General features: G+C 45.2%; 1 protein-coding gene across 1 annotated transcript in view; it reads right to left on the bottom strand.

The window, feature by feature from the left end:
• Nucleotides 1-3,663: 3,663 nt before the first annotated feature.
• LOC119397322 (uncharacterized) overlaps nucleotides 3,664-24,435 on the bottom strand; it is a 41,702-nt gene continuing 20,930 nt past the window's right edge. Inside the window, exons 6-8 of the mRNA XM_037664754.2 lie at nucleotides 20,881-21,057; nucleotides 7,172-7,297; nucleotides 3,664-3,987 (exon numbers count right to left, since the gene is read on the bottom strand). Of these exons, the coding sequence (XP_037520682.2) occupies nucleotides 3,664-3,987; nucleotides 7,172-7,297; nucleotides 20,881-21,057 (627 nt within the window). The remainder of the gene's footprint in view (nucleotides 3,988-7,171; nucleotides 7,298-20,880; nucleotides 21,058-24,435) is intronic.

A 24,435-nucleotide genomic window follows, 5' to 3' on the forward strand; every position in this document is an offset into this window, starting at 1 on the left:
TAAAACAAATCTTTAACGTCGATCGAAAAGACGGCTAGGTTCTGGTCCTGCCTAACCTTAAAGAATTCAACAACTTGCTCCGACTTAACTACCAAATAAGGATCGTCAACAGGAAGCATCTTCAAGTGCTCCTGTAAGAACAATGCCAAACACTTCTGCCATGTGTCGTTTTCGGACAAAATCACACGGAGAGGACAGTCACTTTTATGCGTTTTAGCTGTAAAAAATATTTCTAACTGCAACTTTTTGCTATTTCCTAACGAGGGAGCTAGGCTTTCGAGATTATATCTTTTGCACAACTTTACTGCCTCATTTCGAAGTTTCCTCAGCGACACGTCGTCATGCGCATTGAACACGGCGTGTTCAATGCGCATGACGCAAATAAACATTCCAGTTGAAAGTCAGCGCTGTGTGTGTGTTTGCGTGTTCCTTCTCCGTCCGCGTTCAGTCGCGCTGTAGAAACTAAGCATGAACAACCAACTAGCCCGCCAACGCCCTTTAGTCAAGTTTGGCATAAATTCGATTAATGAAACGGCCAGGAGAGCCCGATGTCGTAGGCGGCTGGATAGATACGCTCAAAGTCGCAGATGTTCGCTAAGAAATGCTTCGCATTTAAAACAAATATTCTGAAGCGGCGCGAAACCATATTGCGAGGAGGCGAGCTTGAAACCCTTGCCACTCGCCCTGTATTGCCTTCACAAGCCAAATTCCTTGCCTGCCCTCTTCGGTACCCGAACCGGAGGACACACGACGCAGACGCATCAAATCGTCATGCGCACGCAAGGTCACGTGCGCATGACAGTCCCGATCAAGTCCGAGCACGCGAGTGGTGCGTTGGTTCGGCGTTCTCTGTAGCGTACCGCCTCTTTCTGCGGGGTGGATCCCTCAGTGCGCGCACGGTTGGAGAGGCTGGCACGGATCTTGAATCCTTACCGCGATACACCGCGTCGCACCGCTGGAACTGCTGTCAGGCATGATGCGCCAAAACGCGCCAAGCGCTGTCAGGGCTAGCGCCTGCACGATGCGGCGACGGCGAGAGCCCAAACGCATGCAAAACGGAGGCAGATTAGTCTCGCATATCACGATTCGAAGTAAAAAAATGAAAACACGCATACATTTCGTGTGTGTGGTTTATTATTTCTCTTAAAGTTTCATTCATCAATTCAAGCAACAGATTACACAAATTACGTATGTCGCCTCGAATACTTGTGACAGTGTCACGTGCTACTGTAAGCGACGTCAGAGCACCGATGCCTACGTAGAGAAGCGACATCAGGGCGCAGATAACTACGTAGGGCCCTTCCTCGTTGTACGTCATCCATCGCATCTCGGGGCGCTCGCGCTCGAGGTGAAGGGCAAGCGGCGTTCAGTTCGAAATTTCACCTCTTTCCGTGGCGCGTAGGTTTGCAAGTCTTAGCAGACGTGATCGTAAGCGCCCGGTGTATGCATTGCACTTGTGAGCTCGAAATGCTCAGACCTAGTGAGGGGCCCTTTAACGGAATTCTTTGTTCCACTGCTCTGTGGCAACCTTCTTGTTCGACTATTATTGCGATAGCAAATATATGGACAGTCTCGGCTGGATTTTGACGTCGCCGTCGCCGCCGTCATGCACCGTATATGTATAAGTATGTATATATATACAAAAGCCCCAAAGAAAAATAATTCAGAAAAATGCTTCCGAAGCGCGGAATCGAACCAGGGACCTCTTCCTCCGCAGCGAGTGGCGCTAGCCACTACGCCACGAAACGCAGATCCTCGAAGTAGGTAACGGCGAGCGTTATATACACACCGTTTACCGCTGGACGGACTCAGAGACGGCTGCGCTTATAAGCGTTTCTTCATTACCAGCGAGATGGCGTTAGGAGCGCGACAGGCGCATTTAAAAGTCGTCGGCGAGCTCGCTCGCTTCTTCTTATACTTGCGCAGGGAGAACCTTGCCCTTCCGCTGTCTGCTCGCGCGGTTTTCTTGTGCTGAGGGGAAGAGGGATGTTTCACGCTTTCACCGTGATGTCCGCGCTCATGTTACGGAGCGTACAAAAGCCACTCGAGCTCAAGGGACGCTGCTAAACGAACAAACAGAAGATGAGCGCGAACTATCAAGTGTCACAGCTCGACACTTGAAGCACGCTAGTTTCCTTCGCTGCTTCGGCCGTCTCTGCAACAGGAGCGCCGTTGAATCTGAGAGTATCCATTGGCGAGCCTCACTTCATATAGCATTAGTTTCTTTTTTTAATCACTTCAAGACTTCATCATCCCTTGAAGATTTCTCTTGTTTGGCTTTATATTGTAGGTGGCTTTTGCTTGACAATTCATAAGAGCAAAATTTTATTGTGTATTTAGCAATTTAAATGTGATTTATCGAACCGTTGTGCACTCCTGTTTCTCATATTTTTTCCACCTTGCATAAAAAGAAATAGAGTCCGGACTATATTGATTTCCTTGGAAGGCGGAATTAAAGAAAAATGCATACGAGCCTTACTCTTTCAGTCTTTTTGAAAGCGCCTGCAAAAAGTGTAGATTAATTGACGAAAAAAATCATCAATAAGGACTAACCTGTTAATGATTAAGGTGGCGAAAGGTTAATCGTTCGTCGATTAAAAATTTTACCGACTATTCCTACGCGCAGTAGGTTCTTTTTGGTGCGAGGTGCCTGTGTGGAGCTTTCGAGCACAGCATTGTGGTAGAGGTTACAGCTCAGCAAAGGCTCTAACAAAAAAACTATTTTATCCTATGGTTATGCCTAACATCAAGTTTACATCACCGGCAATGCAAAGACGGATGGGAAGCAGGAAACATTTTACAAACTCGCTGGAGCGGCGGTTTTGCTAAATGATTGAGCTGCTGGCTATTGTTCGTATGGCATTGCAATATGTTGCCATTGCACTGATTTCGTGGCCCTTGCTGCGAAACTATGTCTTTTTTGCTAGCGCTAGTATATTTAGGAGAAAAAACAATTCTCGGTTAGGTGGTTCAAAAAACGTGTTATTTATTTGTTTATTTCATTGGGCGTGTGCAGCAAGTCCTCAAAAAAAAAAAAAAAAAACGTTGTAGCGAAGAGACTGTTTAACAGCACGCATAATAAAGTTTATGGAAATTTCTGCACCGTTCTCTGACAGTCTGATCGCAGGGCTTGGATGAAAGCTGCCATTTTATTTCTGTGTGAGCAATATCTGCAATCACTACTCGCACATTGCTTTATTAATGTGGCGTTAAAGAAAAATTGTTATTATTTTATGAGTGTTGTGAGATCGCTCGTCATTTTCATTGCTGAATCCCCTGCTCAGCAACACAGTGAGTCACTGGTGCATGAACTACAGGGACAATTGATAGTATGACATCTGCCTTAGGGGTGTTGGGATGAGAAGAAGGCTAATGCTGAAGGAAATGTAGGAGCGAAAGCACGAAATGCGCTCCCGAAACCCGCTCAAATATTATGGCATACCTGATATGATCGAAAGAATCAACAATGACAAGTTAAACGAGGATAGTCATGCTAAAATATTTAGTTAACGTTAAGATTCAAGAAGCTTGTCAATTTGTGCGAAATCTAAGCGAGCCATAGTGCGGAATCGCATCAATAACAAACTACGCCGATAAAGGACACCAGCGAGTGCGGAAAACTTTTCCTAACTTGGAGTAATCAAAGCCGAGAGCAGGAGTTCTTTACTTCAAGGCAGCGATTTCAAATTCCTCGTGACGAGGATGTTGCTGTTTGGAGGCAGCCCCTTCTTTTGGTCCGCTTTCAGAAACACCTTCGCCTTCCTGTATTTTCAGATCGTCCGGCATCTTGCGGTTGAGTGAGCTCAGCTCTTGCACGGCGTTCTTCAGCCTGTAGTAGGCCGCTGCTTTGCTGTCTCCGGAGGCCCCACGGTTGATTCTCCAGTAGACTGCGCAGTCGCCACGGTAGTCCTCCAGGTCGACGTCGTAGAACGCCCAGCCGAAGTTCTCAGCCACCAACGAATGAGCAGTGTTCTTCACAGACACAATCTGCGAAAGTCGAGGTTGAAGATTAATAAAAAATTTACAATACACGAGAAGTCGTGTTTGCCACTGCGCCGCCGGCAATGGAGAGATTGCAATTAGTATTACCAATGACCATTGGTAATACCAATATAAAAATTCACAAGGTTCCTTAAGCAGTCGCCTAAGACGACTCGAAGGCGAAAGCCATCATTTTATTCTCAGTGGATCTACTTAGAGTTACTGTATATGCTACCTTTAGGTAGCATATACAGTATATGCTACCTTTAGGTAGCATATAAAGTACTCTAAGTAGTACGGTAATACATTATACAGTACTCTATCTAAAGGTAGCATATACACTAACGCTAGATCTATTGATCGTGCTCCGCCACCTACCGAAAGCTTTCGTACCTAACGTTGTTCTGCACTGCCTCCAGGATCGGAGGCTTTGCAAACTTTATGCGCCTCACCTGGTTTAGCACTGCCTCTGTGATCGGCCCACCTTTGACCAAAAGACAATGTCATGTCATGTCGCCATCATGTGACATCGCATAATATGACGCCATAGTGGCGTCATAACGACGTCATATGGTGACGTCATCACGTGATAATGACTTTTTTGCGTTGCTCGAGTTGACGCAGCCGACGCGGGACGCCGTTCAAGTGTCGCGTTTGATGAGGCGTCTAAGCTTTGCACCTTATTAATTGCTCGGGTTTTACGCCCCAAACCACGATATACCGTTGTGGATGGCTCCGGAAATTTCGAACACTTGGGGTCTTTTAACGCGCAACTAAATCTCAGCACACGGGGCTCTAGCATTTCGCCTTCATCGAAATACGGCCACCGCGGCCGCAATTCGCTCCCGTGACATCGGGTCAGCAGTCGAACACCACAGGGGCCGTTGGTGTAGCAGACAATATACAAATTTATACATATATGCAGTACAGATATGCATTAGTGTGCAGCAATCAATAGAGAGTGTGATACTATTTTAACGAAATTGCAACACGTATTTTACGGCAGTGACAAGGCGAAAACCACAAAGGCCGATCATTAAAATGATTTTAAGTTCAGACGTTACAACAACATCACTTGACAATAAATAGACAATGTAATTTTTTGACAGTGACACTACACTTTCTAGTCCCAATTAACTCTTAACTCCGACAGCTTTCGAAGGCGTAGCTCATTGGTCCGCTATGCGCACATTTCCTTAGCCCTGTTGTTTCAGGGAAAGAAATAGCGATACCTCATTACAAGCGATGTAATTCCGGTCATAAGTACCATTGCAACTGCTGTCACAAGGTTGTGGGGCATGTGTATGCTTTAAGTCGTGCTTTGTATAGCTCGTTCTGCTCGTAAATAATTCAAAAGATGAATCATTTTCTTGTAGTATGCATCTTTCACGTAAGAAGTGTACCTGTTGTGGTCTAAAGAGTGTCGTCATCATTACGACTTCAAGTTAATCATATATGGCAATATCCTTAATTTAGCGGTTAGTATGCGTACTTCAATAGTAATGTAAGTACGTTTTCTGTAAGATTCCTGCCGAAATTACACGGAATGCGTGTGCATTCTATGTAGGTTTCCTAAAAGGCATAAAAAGAGCAGCGAAAATAAAAAAAAAGTAGCGCAGGTGGCATATAAAACGAATCTATAGGCTTTGATTACAGGTAACTTGTGTTGTATGGTTTAACAGAAAGTTCTGTTATTGTAACTTGCGCGCTAACATATCACTGAATTAATGATAAACCTACTGTTAAAATCCTTCTATGCATATTTACCCGTTTAGAAAACAGAACAGCTGGTAAAACGAAGACCTCTAAAGGCGGACACTTTGTTACACTATGTCGCGTCTGTAAGAGTAGTATTGAATTATTCTTTCTTTTAGAAAGTCACTAGGCGGCTACAGGGTTTTATGAACACATAAATACTGTAACGGCAGTTGCGAGATGTGATACGGGCACATATAATTGTGCTTCCCATACAGCGTAGCACGAATGACGAGAAACATGACACCTGAAGATACAAGCTCTAAGAATCAGCCTTCGGAGTGTATATCATCACGGCCCCATGACAATATACAGGGCGTGCCGACTCTCACGCAGCACGATTTAAAAAAAAAGAGGAACGGCGTTACGTAAAGCAAACCTGCTTTATATTGTTCCTAGTGCACTGGAGTAACCACTACCATTTTTTTCGTTAGTGAGGTTCAATTAATTAGTCATAATTCTCGACACGTACTCAACTAATTATCAGAATGTCAATGAGGCACATTTAGGCATGTTCAAATGACAACTAACTGCGATATTTTCAACAGCGTACTAATTGCGTGCTGATTTTTTCCTGTTGATAAAGAAAGCCCAAGAAATCTGAAACGCCCGACCTGTAACCTTGCAAAAGTGCGAAATGCTGTTTCTGGCAAAGCGGTTGCTTGCAGTCAGCTTATTTGAGGGCGCTGCTTTTTTTGCGGGTGGGAGTGTAGTGACTTGTTATTATTCATATTTCGCAGAATTTCTTTATCAGCCGGAAGCAATGCACACGTAATTAGTATGTTGCTGAAAATAGCGCCGTTAGATGTCATTTGAAGATGCCTACATATGCCTCACTGACATTTTGAGAATTAGATGAGTACATGTCGAGTTGTAAATATAATTATGACTAATAAATAAAGCTAATTAACGAAAAAAATTAGTGGCGGTGACTCCAGTCTACTGGGAACAACATGAACTAGTCTTTCTCCGCGTAACGCCGTTTCTCTTTTTTGAAATAATGCTGCGTGCTAGTTGGGACGCCCTCTATAGTGCTGAACATTATGCAGCAGAAATTTCCATGAAAGTGGCTCATTGATTTCGGGCCACTGTTGCGATTTCCGGAAGACCTATACCGTGTTTCAAATGTGGAGACACATAACTTCCTCCTGGGAGAAATGTTGTTCAACTAAAAGAAAGAGTCAGCACTAAAGGCCGCGAAACAGCACCTTTTCATAGTCTTTATTTAGATTACATTCGGGCCGCTATCATCGCGATATTTAAGAAAAATCTTTTATAAAAGCTATCCTGTTTTTTTGTTCGGAACGTGCGTATATAATTCAAACTAGAAAGTTATTTTAGTATTTATACATACTTTACTTTGTCATGTTTTACTCGGGCAAGGTCAAAGTGACGCAAGGTGTGAAAATTATATGGTTGTGTTACGAACACTCACTTCGTTCACCATGTCAATGGCTGTCTTGTACGTTCTCCAGCGGCCCTTCTCAGGATCGTCATCGTAGTGGCAGAATGTCGGCTTTGTCCGTCCTCCTTTCAGGTATGTGGAGTTTGATTCGCACACCTTTAAATGGGTTTAAAACATTGCGCATATTAATAACATTTTATATTTCTTGAGGAACCCATTTAGAAGAACAAAAATAAGTCACCTATGCAAAATAATTTAATCTTGGGTACTGACAGCCACGTCTTCTGTCAACGGGAAATTACAGCAGGTACTACTGCTATGCTTCCGAGTAGAAGACAAATAACTACCAAAGCACATAAGCACCACCTCAAGGAAACCCCGGTGCATCTGAGATGAAGTTCCTCATTGCTCCTCCATGTCGACCCTGAGACCCCCTATCAACCCTGTACCTGATATAGCATCCTCGTATCAAGACTCCAAATACAGTTTTAGGGGCGAAGCTCCTTAAGGCGGCACCCGTTCGTCCCTCGTCGTGCTCGTAGTAGTGAGTAACAAGTCTTACCCTTTGACCTCCAAGGTGGTGCCGGTGGGAGATTTCTCCTGTGCGTTGTTGAACAATAAAAAATTCGCAGCGTGCGCGTTAACTAAAAGCCGAATTCTTCTGTCTCTGTAGAAGTGTAAGTGTTAGCTAAAAGCCGACTTCTTCTGTCTCTCATTCCCATTAGCAGCCATTGTTTACCTCCAAGGTAGTGCCTGGTGAGATTTCTCCTGTGCGTGATTAAACAATAAAAATTTTGTTCAAAACGCCGTTGATTGATGAAATAAACCAACGAAAGACGCCAGATGTTTTGTAAAAACAAAACGAAAGAACGCCAGATGTTTCTAAAGCAAAACGAAAAAGACGCCAGCTGCTTAACGAAAGACGCAAGGTGTTTTCTAAAGCAATGGTTTTCTAAACAATGAAAATTCACAGCGTACATGTAAAATTAAAGTGAGCTGCAAGTCGTCATAACTCATCGAACCTTTAGTATAAACGCGCCCGATCTCACGTCGGTGATGATATACTGGGCGGAATTCACGGAAGATTCACGGTTTACCGATGAACCTCCGCAGCTTCGCCCACTCATCATCATTCACTCCGTGGATATGCTGTGATTTTTTTTTGTTGGTTGCTGCTGAATGAGGAAACCCCAATTCTTTATAGAAACCGCCATTGCATTTTAATGCGATATCAATTATATGAACACTGCAGGCGCATTCCGTGTAAAGTTCAAGGGCGATAGCAGTGCCTCGCGCGTCGTACGTTTTCTGTGCCAGTGAAAACGTGCGAAGGCAGCCCACGACCGCGGCTGAAGCGGACAGGAAACAGGTCGGCTGACTGACTTCCGTTGTGATAAAGGCTCATGGGAAGCTCCAGGAGGGCGGGCGCTGAGGGGGGGGGGGACTCCAGCAGGGACTGCACACTTTGATCGGCAAGGCGTGGTCATGCGCCCCCATCTTGATAGTGGTTGGCAGATGGCTCATACCTTCACACGTGCTGTTCTCATCGCTCAGCTTGCGTTGAAGCGATGACAGCACGAAGGTCGCTTCGCACGCTGCAGCAGCCGCGTTTGCATACGCCAGCGTTTTGACATTGAATGTAATGGGGTCACTGCCCGAGGTTCGCGGTTATGTTGCCTCTGCGCACTAATATCATGCTCGTTAGCTTACAAAGTAAGCTCATGTTTAGTACAATTATTACTGCTGCTAAACCTGCAAGCCTGACCACCTATACCATTCCAATTTGTTGTTGTCGCATTGATTGCCTCGTTCTTGTGGAGAAATCTTGACTTTTTAAATCGCGAGAAGCGCGATCTGCAAGGTACGCTGGATTATTATGTCTCGGATGTCTAAAACTTTCTAAAGTACCACACAGCACAGTCGCACGGCTTGAGCTGAATTATTCAAAGCGGCGAACTTTACTTGCACGAGAAACCAAAAGTTATGTCCGCATACTTGCAGAGCCTTGTGTATTAGGTTATTAACTAGTTATTTATGACACATTAAAAACTACAAATTGCGTCTCGTATCTAGCTACCGCATACACTTCAAAGAACGCACGAGACCGCGCCCCTGCTCATGTTCCACGGGCTTGTTTAAAGAATGCTTTCGTTGCGATAGCAATTATATGGACAATCTCGGCGGGTTTTGCCATCGGCGTCGCCGTCGCCGTCTTGTTTCGTATTATCTATATATATTGAAAGACGCAAGACGACCCGACCAGATATCCAGAAGAACCGTTTATTCCGCTGTGTTTGCCTCGGCACACAACACCCAGAAGAAGAATAGCGATGATGATGGCTATGTACAAGTGAGAACGATGAAGTACGTTAAATATGCTTATACTAATTCCCCCCCCCCCCCCCTCTTCGAAGCGGCCAGTCTGGCCGCAACTCAAAGATCGGCAGAACGAGCAATAAAAGGCTTCATGCGGGAGACGTGAACAATTTCTGTGCTACGACGACGGTGGTCAGTGACGGCCTGAAGCGAGGTGACAAGATAGTTCACTGGAGAAGTTTGTCGGAGAACGGTGTAGGGGCTAATGTACCGGTGAAGAAATTCCTCGCGAAGCCCAGAGGTTCGAACCGGGGTCTACAGTAAGACCTCATCTCCGGGATGGAAGGCCACGTCGCGTCGTTTGCTATCGCAGCGACGTTTTCGTTCCTCCTGAGTAGCTTCCGTGTTTCGACGAGCATTTTCCCGGCAATGCGCGACTCGAGCTGCAAACACTTCTGGCAGGGAAGCACTGCGCGGAGCAGGGGCAAAAAAAATGCTGTGTTGAAGAGGGAGGAGGCAGATCGTCCATACACGAGGAAGAAAGGACTGTAGCCAGTAGATCGTTGTGTCGCAGTATTGTAGGTGAAGGTGACGAATGGCAAAATGTTGTCCCACTTTTTGTGGTCAGGACGTAAGTAGATGGAAATCATGTCAGGGATCGTTCGGTGGAAGCACTCAGTAAGCCCGTTCGTCTGCGGGTGGTATGTAGAAGTGGTTTTATGGTTCGTATTACTCGCCCGCAGGATTTCGTCGAGAACCTGGGAAATGAAGGCTTTGCCACGGTGACTCAAAAGAACGCGAGGAGCTCCGTGGCGCAATAGGATGGACTGCAAGAAAAAGTCGGCGATTTCTGTAGCGGTACCAGAACGAAGAGGCGCAGTCTCGGCGTATATTGTCAAATGATCGACTGCAGTGACGATCCAACGGGGACCGGACCGCGTCAACGGCAAGGGACCATACTAGTCAATTCCGACAAGTTATAAAAGTGCGGTCGGACAGGGAAGAGGCTTAAGGAAACCAGCGGTAGGGAATGTGGACCGCTTACGGTGCTGACACAACGCGCACGAGCCCACGTATTTGGCTAGTGTTGTGGATAAGCCTAGCCAGAAACAGCGGGTCTTGATGCGGCCGTAGCTCTTGTGGAAGCGTAGGTAGCCAGCAGCAATATCATCGTGAAATGCTTCTAAAACTTGAAGACGAAGGCAGCGGGGAAGGACTGGCACCCACTTGTTACCCGTGGAATGATAAATCCTTATAAAAATGACTATTGAGTAACTGTTGACAAATTATTGACGAATTGTTGAATCAATGACTTTTCAACTAAATGTCAAATGTCGTTGAATCCTCTCAATGACTAGACAACGAAATTGTCACATGATTCTTTCCAATCAAAACTACATGTTGAAAAATATATTGATGTTTTGTTGATTTTATGTTGTACGGTGGTTGAGTTTAGGACCGGCCGCGCACGTATGAAGGTGGGCGTGAAGCTCATTACAGATAATATCACGAGCCTCCTGCCATCTTATTAAGGAACCCAGACACACATGCGCATATAGTATGTTTATTTGCCTTTTTTTTGGTAGCCGGCATACATGACATTTAATTTCCGGCAAGCAACAAATACTCTTTCACACAATCAACACTACAGCACTACTTGCATCACGGACGCTCTCTATGTGTCAGCTAATGTAAAGCAAAATTTTTTTAAGCATATGCAGAACTTGCTGCTGCAAGTAATGTAATAAATTACGAAAAATACAATTTTATTTTTAAATACGACTCCACATTTTACGCAACCTTGTACAGTAATGCAGAGATGTAGCAATGGTAACTGATATTCAGAAGCGCATGAGGCTTGAGAAGTCCCGAACTCAATGACCAAACCTTGGCCATCCAGAGTGCCCTCGATCGGGCCCTCAAGTTTGGCCTGGGGGTCCCTACGTGGGATTATATTACTAGCTACCTTCGGCAACGTGATTTCTGAAGCCTGTCCGTTTTAATTAGCTCTAACCGAATGACCCACTACATAACTTCATGCGGCAACAAAGCATTGCTGACTTCTTGCTTTAGTACCCGAAGCAATGCAGGTAACTGTAAACTCCTAGGACACGGTATACAGTGCGCAGAAACTGTACTGCAGCTGAATACACAAAGAAAGCTTAATTAATGAATTACTGCGGTTTTATGCGCCAAAACCCCAATATGATTATAAGTCACTCCGTTGTGGAGAGCTCATATCCGGAAATATGACACGCCTGGGGCTTTTTAACGTGCACCTAAATTGAAGTGAATGGACCTTTAGCACTTTCGCCTCTATTAAAAATGCGACCGCCGCGGCCAGGGTTGAATCCGCGATCTTCGGGTCAGCAGCCGAGCACCGTAACCACTGTACCACCGCGGCGGCCCCAAAGGCAGATTCGTTTGAGGATTTAACGGTCATAAGCAGTGTTTAAGGATAGGCACCATTTATGTACCGCCGTGGAGGCAAGCCAGTAACAAAAATTGATAAACCGTTAAACTTGAACGCGATAGCGATATCCGCACGCACGCACGCGCGCACACACACGAAATACGTATTATAAAGGTAAAGGTTTGCGCCCTCTTCAACAGCACATTTATTACAACAATATTTTGTGTGTCCAATGTATACGGGTGAGTATCGCCTCGCCGATCGCTAGCCTGCCTTCGCTTCTCGGTAGAGACCCAAACCGTGCCGCAAGAAAAGCCAAAGCACGGTGCCCCATGGCTGATATCTTTATTTGCATCTACCTCGAATTTTCGCTCACGGCCAACGCTGCTTTTTCGCTCGCAACCAAAGAAGCCGCCGCCGACACCGGAATTTCTGCGAAACGAGCTCTTTAACGCTATCGCGGGCATGACGTAAAAGTATCTACCTATGGATGGTGGGGGCCTCGGCGCGTAATACAGCGCCTGCCTGTACGCGGTTTCGACTAAACCATTATCTCAAACCTCACCGCAAAGATCTACCAGAGAAACGTGATGTACCAGCGACTATCATTCCTTTTCATTTTATTTTATTACTATCCCTGCTGTCGCAAACGCCCGCCTTTGCTCCATGCAAAACACGTTGAAACTTGAAAGCTTGAACTCGAGCTTGCGTGCCATGTCTTATTACGACTAAGAAAATAACGCCGAGAGAATAATAAATTTGTTGTGTTGCACTGCGTCAACAAACATGCAGAGTGCGAAGGTCGTTAACCAGCAAGCTTTACGTAACTTTTTTAATAATAACAATTACCGCCTAACTTCGTGACGGGCTTCGTAGCGCTGGTGCTCTATCCGGTGTATCCATCCGCGTCGTTGTGTGACGTCAGTCGAGTACGCGGAATTCGAACGTGGCGGTCGCGCTCGCCGCGCTAGTCTCCTCTCGCTATGGTTCGTGCTCTGTGAGTGCCGTGATTCACGGAAATTATGAACGCAGCTGTGAAGAAGCTACTTCGCGGCATGTTCAGCACTCGTGTACCTGCATGCAAGTACTACGTTCCTCTGGAGTGCCTCTTAGTGGCCGTTATACGCGTACTGGAGTTAAGCCTAGTCCCGGAACATTTCCTGCGGAGAAATGGACGTCTCAGTTTGGGTGCAAGACAGTCGCACCTTCATTTCTGCTTAGATGGAGGGACGGAAGCGATCATCTTGATGTGCGCTTACCATTGCCTGGATTTGCGGATTCTTTAAACTACAGGCCTCTGTCCTTGTTGAAGGTAAGTTAATTTTCTTTACCTGTGCACAATTATATTCGAAAGCCATGAAAAATGCGTGTTTTGTTGGATCACGGGCTACATGCGCGACATGTTTCAGAAGTACTTGACTGCGTAATTTTTGCGGCATGCAGGATTAAACTGTCCTAATATAAATGTAGATTACGATTTACGTTCACTTTCGAAAGTACTGACTTTTATTGGCCGCGCTTAACGGAGCTTGTTTCAAGGTATACATTATACGTTTACGTTCGAGCGCCTGTACTACGATTCTGACTCTGCAGAGCTACTTTGCGCTATTTGCGCTATTTTGGAATAGTTTCGAATGGTGAGCGAGTGTTCAAACTCTTGTTTTAGGGACATAAGTGGGCCGTCTTTCTAGTGCCAAGATGTTACTTTGCCTTGACTGTTTGGACGCGCGCCTTCAAAGTGGTCGTTCTCCCGCGCGTCGCTTCAGCCTGGTTAATTGTATCGTGTTCGCCCCTTTGTAGCCGTACGATGTTATCGAGTTTTCGCCTGTTCACACCGTCCTCTGCTAGGTACGAACTTATACAACAATTTCCCTTTCTCCTGTTTTTTTTTTTTGCAGGTGGGAGTCACCCTTTTTATTTTGAAACAAGGGCTACACCAAACAAATTATGGCTTTCATCTCTGATGGTGGGGTACTTGCAGTTTTTGCATAAATAAAGATAGATTGTCCGCATATTTGCGTTTTCTTCTTTTCCTTGGGCTCTTGAAAGAAAACGAAAGGTCACAGAACTTATAAAAGAGTTGACTTCTCCCAGTGTCTGTGTATGTGTCATTCAGTTGACTTATGTGCCCGTGTCCTGGTATTTTATTTCTCGCCCAGATTACCTTGTTTCCAGGTTTAAGCGGGTTTTTAAGAATTGAAGCATTATAACAGGCGATAAAAAGCTTTTGCTATTGCAGTTATTGAAAGCGCGATCTGCCTCCGTGCATTTGTGCCTCATCTACTGTAATTCAGAATACTGTAATTTTTTATTATGCTGTAAGTGTTTATGCTACTTCTCTTGTTCTGCATTTCTTTTTGTGTTGAGAGGGTATGTTTGAACAATTTAAAACATGTGCAATGTTTTTTCCTGGTGAACTTTAATATCTGTAGTTTTGTAGTGGCTGCAGTGTTCTAATTTTAAGTGTTGAGATATTGGTTTATATGCTGGCTGCCTTATGTCATAAATGCTCATGTCCCTTCTGTAGTATTTTTTTGAGAGAGGGTAGGATTTCTACAATTTAAAATATGCACAGCGCATTTTCAGGTGATGATTAACTGCTTTAATTTGTAGTGGTTTCAGTGTTTGGGTTTTATAGGCAAGCTGCCTTATTATGCTGTAAGTGTACGTGTTCTGCTTTTTTTTTCTTGGGAGGGGACAAAGTTTTGAGCAAGTCAAAATGTGCACAGTACGTCTTATTTCTAAGTGAATATTAGGAACTATGTTTTTTGGAGTGGCTTCTGTGTTCCAATTTTGTTCGTATCACACTATTTCAGTTATATTTTTTAGAGATGTTTATGCTGCATACACGAGGTTGTATATGTCTACTGGAGCAGTTATGCCTTCCTCACTGTAGTGCCACTGCAGTGAAAATAAAAGTACCTGACTTAAGTCATTCTTTGCTTTTCGTGTACGTACAGCTTGCTGTTTCCCATGCACAATGCGAGTTGGCACAGTCTGCCACAATAACACTAACTATGCTGGCTCCTTATTGCTTTTTATGCAAGCATACACCAGCAGTGCCTATCTATAGATAGCTGTGTGCTCATATAAAACGCATAAAGGGCACTTAGCAGCTGTTATTAGAGTTACGAAAAGTGTTTATGAAGCCCGAGGAACTGCAATTTATATTGTAAACACGTGCCTCAGCAGGCATTCTTCAAGACGTTCTATGCAAGACTTTTTGAACCATGCCTACTGTGGCATGTGCTTCAGTAGGCATTGTTCTTTCAGGGGGAGGATATATATCACACTTGCATGTCTACAAGAATTCAACTATTACGACATACTGTACATTTACTTTCAATAACTAGATCATCAAATTTCAATGCCGCTTGAATTGCAGCTCATAAACTATTCAATAACAGGTTCACTACTGTTCAATCACTTTTGTGTCAATAACTTTTTTATAAAATATCACCGGCCAATTTTCAATGGGTGTAAATGGTGAGCTCAATGACTTTTCAATACCTTTTCAAATACCATTCAAATACTTTTCAATACAATGCGTCAACATTGACCACTAGCTTTTCAATTATTTTTCAATAAGATTTTTTGTAAGGGTATAGGGCTTCAGGCGAGACACATGGGTGATCTCGGTACCACGACGACGGCGGTCCGAAGCCGAACTAACAGGAGCGACGCGGTAATTCACCGCAGACGTTCGTTCACGCACGGTGTAAGGGCCCAGGTATCTGTGAACGAATTTTTCACAGAGCCCCGGTGTGCAAACAGGTGTCCAGAGGAGCACTTCGTCGCCTGGGTGGAAAGACACAACTCTACGTGTCTCATCACAGCGAACTTTCCTCTTGGCCTGAATGGCAGAGGTGTTGGCGCGGGCGACGCGGGCAGCGAACTCTTCTGGAAGGGACGCTGATGGGACAGAGGGCGCGGAGAAGAAGGTGATGTCCAGAACAAAAGACTGTGCACGGCCATACACGAGGAAAAATGGGCTGTAGCTTGTAGTGCGCTGTATGGCCGTATTGTAGGCAAACGTGACGAAAGGCAGTATTGTGTCCCAGTTCTTGTGATCGGGCTGAACATACATAGAGATCATGTCGGACAAAGTTCGGTGAAAACGCTCGATGAGACCATTTGTCTGCGGGTGATATGCCGAGGTGGTCTTATGGATGGTGTCAGAGGCCTGTAGGACTTCAGCGAGGACATGAGAAAGAAGCGTCTTGCCACGGTCACTAAGGAGAACTCGAGGGGCGCCGTGGCGTAAGATAATGGCACGCAGGACAAAGTCGGCGACTTCGGAGGCAGCACCAGAAGGAAGAGCTGCCGCCTCAGCGTAGCGAGTTAAGTGATCTACGGCAGTAACGATCCAGCGATGACCGGCGGGTGTAAGCGGAAGAGGTCCGTATAAATCTATGCCCACGAACTCGAAGGGAGCGGACGGGCACGGTAGAGGTTGTAAAGGGCCGGCGGGAAGAGATGTCGAACGTTTTCGGTGCTGGCATGACGAACAGGACTCGACGTACTTGGAAACACTAGTGGAAAGGCCAGGCCAGAAGCAGCGAGCCTTGATGCGATCGTAGGTTTTGTGAACCTAAGTGGCCAGCCGTCGGGTCGTCGTGAAAGGCTTCTAAAACTTGGAGTCGAAGTGAGCGAGGGATGACTGGGACCCATCGGTTACCGAGAGGATGGTAAATGTACCGAAGGAGCGCTCCATCGTGAAGTTTGAAACGCGCGAGCTGTCGTCGTAAGCGGCTGTTGGGAGCACGGGATGAGCCAGTGAGCCGATCGATATTGTACGGCAGTATGTGTCTGCACGTTGGAGCGCGGCGATGTCTGCGGACTGAAGCAAGTCAGCCGGCGCAGTGGACTTGATCGGACTAAGGCTGGTCATCGGCGTGGTCGCTTCGCTGAGAGGTGCCACACAGGAGGTAGGTGCTTCATGGTTATTTTGCGACAGCGGACAACGCGACAAAGCGTCGGCATCTTGGTGTTTCTTACCCGACCTGTATGTGACAATGTAGTCATACTCCTGGAGTCGGAGCACCCAACGGCCGAGGCGTCCTGACAGGTTCTTCAGAGAGGACAACCAACAGAGTGCATGATGGTCTGTCACGATCGTAAAACGGCGGCCGTACAAATAAGGGCGAAACTTTTGCACAGACCACACGATGGCCAGACATTCTTGTTCAGTGATTGTGTAATTCCGTTCAGCTGGAGAGAGAGTGCGACTCGCGTAAGCCACTAATTGCTCTTGCGAAGTCTGGTCAAGCTGCAGCAGGACAGCGCCGATTCCATGCCCACTTGCGTCAGTGTGTAAGATAGTAGGTGCTGTGGGATCGAAATGGCGAAGAACTGGCCCGGACGTGAGGCATCGCTTGAGGGTCTGGAAAGCAGCTTCACAGTCATCCGTCCAAACGAAGGATGCACTTGTGGTCAGAAGTTTGTGAAGAGGTGCTGCGATAGTGGCGAAATCACGGACAAACCGGCAGAAGTACGACGCTAAGCCGAGGAAGCTGCGAAGGTCCTTTAGCGTGTTGGGTTTAGGAAAGTGCAAGACAGCGGCCACCTTGTCAGGATCAGGTTCAACATCAAGCTTGCTGACGTCGTGACCCAACACATTGATGCTGCGGATCGCAAACCGACACTTCTTGGTATTTAGCTGGAGACAGGCTTTGGCTAGACACGTTAGTACCTCGTCTAGACGTTCTAGGTGTTGTGAGAAGCTGGACGAAAAGATGACGATGTCGTCCAGGTAACAAAGACAGGTCTTCCATTTTAAGCCCCGCAGTACCGTGTCGATCATTCGCTCAAATGTGGCTGGGGCATTGCAGAGCCCAAAAGGCATCACATTAAATTCGAAGAGGCCATCAGGTGTAGCAAATGCGGTCTTCTCTTTATCAGACTCGTGCATCGGGATCTGCCAATAGGCAGATCCCGAAGCACTGGTTCTGTCGTAGTTGTCCAGCCATTCTTCTACGTCCTCACCGCGAAGGCCGGAAAATACTGGAGGGTCTCGCTGGGATGTACTCACGGTGTACCGTGGCCCAGCAGGCTGAGCGGGCGCGGCAGGGACGGTAGGAGGTGCGTCGTTTTGTGCCATGGATGTTCGCAAGCACAGTCGACCAGACCGGAGCTCCAGGGGTGACCGGTAGAGCAAGCGGACGTGAGAATCACAGCACCTCCACCACTTGTGAGACGACGTCAGGTACGACGGAACGATTGTTGTATTTACAGCAAAGGCGCGCGAACCAAAAACCGAACACCGGCGATCCAACACAATGATGATGATCACGATGATGTGTATGCACAAGTGAAGATGATGACCGACACAGTCAGCGCTCACAATATATATATATATATATATATATATATATATATATATATATATATATTCGACAGAGAAAATAATTCGGGATAAATATTTCCAGAATGCGCGAACGGGGATTCGAACCTGCAATCTCTTGCTCTGCAGCGCGCAGCGTTGAACGACTAGGCCACGGAGCATACGTCCTTCAGTATACCAACGGGGTACTATTTACATACGCCATTTACCTCTTGTGGTACGCAGAGCTCAAAGGCGCTTCAGCGTGTTCTCTTGATCACCAGCGAGATGGCGCTATGGGCGCGCTTTAAAGCTCGTCGCCCCGGTCGCCCCGCTCGTTATTCGCCAGAGTTGCGATGCGCACGCGCCTCCTAACTGTACAAGCTGTACTTTGCCCTAAGGGACGTGGTCGCCATAGCGCGCCCGCTTATCTCGTGAGGGGGCGCTTTGTATATACGTCTCGTGCTTTCACCACAATTTTGCTTTAAAGTTACACAGCGCACGAAGGTCACCTCGCTCGCTGCAGCAGCCGCTTTTGCGAAAGGAATGAGCTGCTAGCTAGAAGAGCCAAAGTAGGGGCTAGTTCGTTGTGCATAGTGGACACTTACAATCTTACAATCTGTAACAATTGTGACATTTGTTAGTTCGCGCTCGTCCTGGGTATATTTTTTGGTTCTTTACGTGCGTCTTTCTTCATGTTTGAGCAGCGTGCTGCAAGTGTCGAGTTGCGATAGTTGGTAGTTCGCGTTCGTCTTGTGTGTATTCTTTTCGTGCGTCCTTTCTGCCTGAGCAGCATTACAATTTGTTGCTATCTCCTTCACTGCTTCACCATTGCCGCGAAACTGACTTTTTTATGTATAGTTCTGTCTATATCAGCACGAAGCCCACCCTTTCTCTACGTGGAACAACGTATTTTTAATGAAAATTTCATTTAATGTTGCTTTTTAACGCAGGAAATACACAGCGGCCGCAAGAAGTCGTACACAAAGCGCTGATTTTTAGCACTCATTTCTTAATGCGTTACCATTCGAAGGGACAAGGAACGGGAGCAAATATTCCTGTGAATATTGGAGCGAGGCAGATACACAGCACTGGACTTGCGTTATTGAGCAACATTGTTTTGAGAGCTCATAACCAATATTAGCCGACAGGAGCCAATAATATCGAACACTGGTGATATATGAGAAAGTACGGCAAGTTTCACGCAATTGGTTAACGCTTTATAATTAATCGTCACTTTCATGTATGCTTCGTCTAGATTATAGTCTTCAAAAGCTTACTAGTTTAGGTGAAACCTCATGTGTTTGTTTGAAGCCTCCAGTAATACCTACACTCGTTAGTGTTCGCTATTTGGGAAATCTAAAGCTGATTTATTGTATTTATAGCAATTTAAGGAAATTTCAATGCATTCCTATCGCTTTTGGTGCTAAACTGGTGTACAACAACGTTTATTACGCAAGTCGCTTTGATAAAAAAATTAAAGCAGTTTCTCACAAGAGGTGCCAAGCCTGGGAAACGCGAAGCTGGGAGGCCTTCTTTGTTTCTCTTTATTTTTGCTCTGTCTTTTTTCCTTTACTTCTTTCATTTTCTCTCATCTCTTCGTTTTTCTATGTCCTTGTTGTCTCTGTTTATTTTAATTTCTTTCTTTTTCTCTGTATGTATTTCTCTGTCTTTCTCGCTCTTTCTACATCTCTTTCTTCCCTTCTTTCCCTATTTCTTGCTTCCTTTGTCTTTCTATCTCTTTCTCTCTCTTTATATTTTTTTCTGTCTCGTACTTTCTCTCTATTTCTCTCTTTCTTCCTACGGTATGCTTCTTTCTTTGATTCTCGCCCCGCCACGGTGGTGTAGTGGTTATGGCGCTCGACTGCCGACGCGAAGGTCGCGGGATCGCATCCCGGCCGCGGCGGCTGCATTTTCGACGGAGGCTAAAATGTTTGAGGCCCGTGTACTCAGAGTTAGGTGCACGTTAAAGAACCGCAGGTGGTCGAAATTTCCGGTGCCCTTCATTACGGCGTCCCTCATAATCATATCGTGGTTTTGGGACGTCAAAGCTCATATATTATATTTCTTTGATTCTCTCTCTTTCTGTCTTTCTCCCCTTTCTTTATGTGTACCTCTCCTTCTCTTTCTATGCTATGCTTTACTCTGTCGCCTCCTCCTTTCCCTCACCTTCACTTCGCTTTTCTGCCACCTAGCTATACTGTACTACACAAAGCTATGCAGTGCCATGCTACCGTGCCAGCATAGCCGAGTGGTTAGAACGCTCGCCTTCAGATTGTGGGTTCGCGGGTTCGAATCCCGCGACGCCGGGAATTTCTTTCGCCAATAATTTCTCTTGCTATCTCTCTCTCTCTCTCTGTTTCTTTTTCTTTCTCTGTCTTTCTACTATTTCTCTCACCCATCAGAGTTATTCCATCCCGCGCCGAAGAAATCGTTGCATGTGTTTTTGGAGCAAAGAAGATGAAGAAGTGTACTGAGAGGAAGAAGAGGACGAAGATAGCGCGTGCCGATTCACGATGATAGTTTCTGTTTGCACTACCCGGCGCCACAAAAAGCTTAAAGAGCTCCGCTCTTAATATTAAGACTCTAAAAATTGACCCCTAATATCATTACTTAAATACCAAAAACACAATTCGCCATTACTTCAGCAGTACAGCAATGCCTTTCAAAGCACTCGCGATGCCATACCGTGTGGAATGGCTGGAGGGTACGCTTGCTGCATTTGAGACTCAGGAGGCGAGGCTGCCGTGCCTGTGGGTCCTTGTCGACCTCGTACTCCACCACGGCCATTGAGTCCGACAACAGCAGAGGCACCTTCAAATCACGCTCCAGTCTCGACGAATTCACGACGCTGGCAGCTTCTTCCTGCACCGCACGAGTTATTTTCTTTCGCGAAACACTGTTTTAACGAACGTTCATTTTAATACAGCTGCGAGTGGGCAGCCCTGAAAGGGGCTCCCTAAGAGACTGCAACAAATTCGGCTACGAAAGCACAACGACACTGCGATGATTATTTTCGCATTCGTAATTAGAAGCAATAATACATATTTAGTGCGTGTTCACTTGAGTTACACTGTTTGTTTGTGCGCAAAAATTTTCTCCTCCATCTTTCGGAAAACAGTGCTTAGCGCTTGCACGTGTTCAACAAGAATTTAATGTATACAACGTCCCCGTGCGATTGTGGTTACATAGAATTTTGATGCGGTAATAAGCTATGATTCCCGAAAACCAGATCTTTATCGTTAGCATACGGAATAGTTGTTGGTGTTTTTAGAATTGAAGGTGAAGATGTAAATTGGTGAACTTTTATTTTAGTTAAAAATATGTTGCCGTAAAATGTTTCACAAAAATAAAAAGTACAGAAAGCAACAAAATGGAGCTGCCTATTCGAGGGTTAGCCTGATGGTTGTAGAATTCTATTCAATTTTATTAGAGCTTGTGTTAATGTCGCCAAACAAATGAGAAAGTGCTGTAAACGGGCATTTGTTTCGTTTACTAACAAATAGTTCCAAGTAAGCAATCCTGTTACTGAGATCCTGTATTTTTTACTGAAATTATATCTAGATATCAAAAGAGAACTATGTTCTATTGGAATTATTTCACAAAAACTCAGTAATTGGGCCTACAGTACAAACTTATATCGATATCAACAAACAAAAGCTAGAATTTACCGACAGCGTTCTAAAGTGCAAGCCAAAAATGGGCTTCAGTTAGAATAACACTAAATATAAAGAGGTGCTAACCGACACGCAACGTGCGAGTGAAGATCGCCCAGAGCCTGAATATTGCAGAAGCTTACACAAAGTGAATATTCATTGGTGTTCAACTGGTGTTCTTTGTTTAAACATTTCCCTTAGTCCAACAGCTGTTTCCTTCAAATGCTATAACTGCGAAGAAAAGCTGTTGATGCCCAAAGAAAAAAAAAAACGAATGGCACAAATGAAAACATTTGCGATGACTACGTTCAAGGAAACCATATTGATGCAGGCATACCCGAAGCATGCCCAAATGCTCGAAAAAAATTACACATAAACATAGCAAGTTCAAGTATAACTGTAAACAAGCACGTTTAGCCTTAAACAGCTTGCGACTTTGGCGCATTAACTTAAGCAAAGAAATCTTTCAGTTGCCCACTGTCGTTATGTTTCATCATCACCAGTCTGACTGCGCCCACTGCAGGACAAAAGCCTCTCCCATGCTCCTGTCGCTATGCTTGTCTATAAGTCGCTATATTTGCTCGGCTATAAAATGGTGTCGCCGCTGCAGCACTGTGCTGGGCAAAGGATCATTGTGATACGCTGCGTGCACATGATGGCAGGCTGTTGACAAGCTGATGACACCTGATGACAGACTGAATTCCAATTGGTATTCTTTGAAGAAGGCCGAACCCCAGCCGAAGCGTTGGAAAAAAGTCTGGCAGATCCCATACATAGTGGGAATCTCACGCGAAGCATTCCGGCAGTACAGCAGCCTATGCCGGATTTTCTGCTTTCAGCTAAGCGTTACACGAAGCTTTGAGCTTCGTGTAACACAATATACTGGAAAATTTTATATCCGTGTAAATTTTGTGGTTGTGCGCATATCGTGTGCTTGCCAGGCACGCCAGTTACACTTGCGTGTAAGGGTTAAGTCATGGTCCAACGTAACGACGGCACTGACGTTAGAGCAGAGGTGTCAGTTTCGTCGCCACGAAGGGCAAGGTTCGGGGCCATGACGTGCATATCATACCTAGCAGTGGTAGACATATTCGCACTACGCTTGTCTACAGCTCGGTGAGTCATAGATACATAATATTTGTTACATTGATATAAAAGCGGATAGCCGACACTGCCACTCCAATTGGCGTTGTCCTGACGTGACTGTGTGGCTTTGTGGTAGAATACTTGACTGCCATGCAGAATGCCTGGGTTGGATTACGGCACGCACCGTGATATTTCTTCTTTGCTTCCCTCGCCATATTTGACTCATCGACAACACCACCGACCTCAGCATCTCATTTTCTGTCACATGGGCTCATTCACACTGTCGGCTTAAGAATTCCAAAGTCCGGGTTTGTATACACTGAGAATCACCTGTTGCGCGTACCAACATTCCATTGGTCGCGGTATGAGAAAATGTGCCGCACGTGACTCGTGGAAAGCATTTCATGACATACGCGACGTGGAAGTCACGTTATTCATGTCACGACTTGCGAATCGTGTTCTTCATGTATTCACGTCCTCCTACACTTTGGTGCGCTAAAAAATGTCTCGCATTTAATAAACATTCTCCTACGGACAATTATATATATATATATATATATATATATATATATATATATATATATATATATATATATATATATATATATATATATCAGTGCTGGGCAGTATCGAAGATACATGTATCTTAGATACTATCTTAGATACTCTATGGGTATCTTGTATCTGTATCGCGATACGTCTCGAAAGATGAGTATCTGTATCTGTATTTCCAATACATTCGATAATGTATCGTGTATCTTAAGATACAAGATACTTCTATCACAACACAACCGTGCGAAACAATAATCACTGGCCAAGCTCCGCTTCTCAAGCTGGCAATGGTGCCACTAAGCCATCTTACAAGTCTAAGGGCTGTGAGGCAATTTTATTTTTCCGTCAGAGTCCTCCAGTGAGGGCAGAAGATGAGGAAGACAAGCACGCGGACGTCTACGCCCAGCCCACGTATCTTTTGTTTTGTAGACTTCTTTTGTTTTTCGACTTCTTTTCTTTTTAGTTGCGCCAGTGCCGTGACACTTGCTCTTAGCCACTGTCCTGCGCCGCGTACTCCACTGCGTGCAGCGTCTGTCGCGCAAATTCTGATGTTGCTACAGTGTCGTTATTGAAGATTCTCTTGCGTCTTCCTCCGTAACGAAATGTGATGCGTGCAAGAATGGGGTCGCTTTGTGTCTCGTGATTTACATATCAGCGATTTGAAGGATCTCATGGATGTAAAGCTTGACGTACATGCAATGAATTAACTTATATGTAAATAAGATATGCAAACAACCATAGCACCACTAGTACTGATGCTAGGTCTAATAGATCAAGCGTTTACCTAACAGAAAATATCTTGGCGTACCGTATTTTTCACTTCCTGCTACAATTATTCAAAGAATTTATGAAATCATAACTTGATGATTAGCACACGTGCTTTATTGCTGTCATTTTGCATCCAATACATTACCCACGTCTCTGTACTGTTTTTCTGGTCTGGTAAGTG

This window comes from Rhipicephalus sanguineus, chromosome 6 (genome assembly GCF_013339695.2).
Source record: "Rhipicephalus sanguineus isolate Rsan-2018 chromosome 6, BIME_Rsan_1.4, whole genome shotgun sequence".
NCBI classification, from domain to species: Eukaryota; Metazoa; Arthropoda; class Arachnida; order Ixodida; family Ixodidae; genus Rhipicephalus; species Rhipicephalus sanguineus.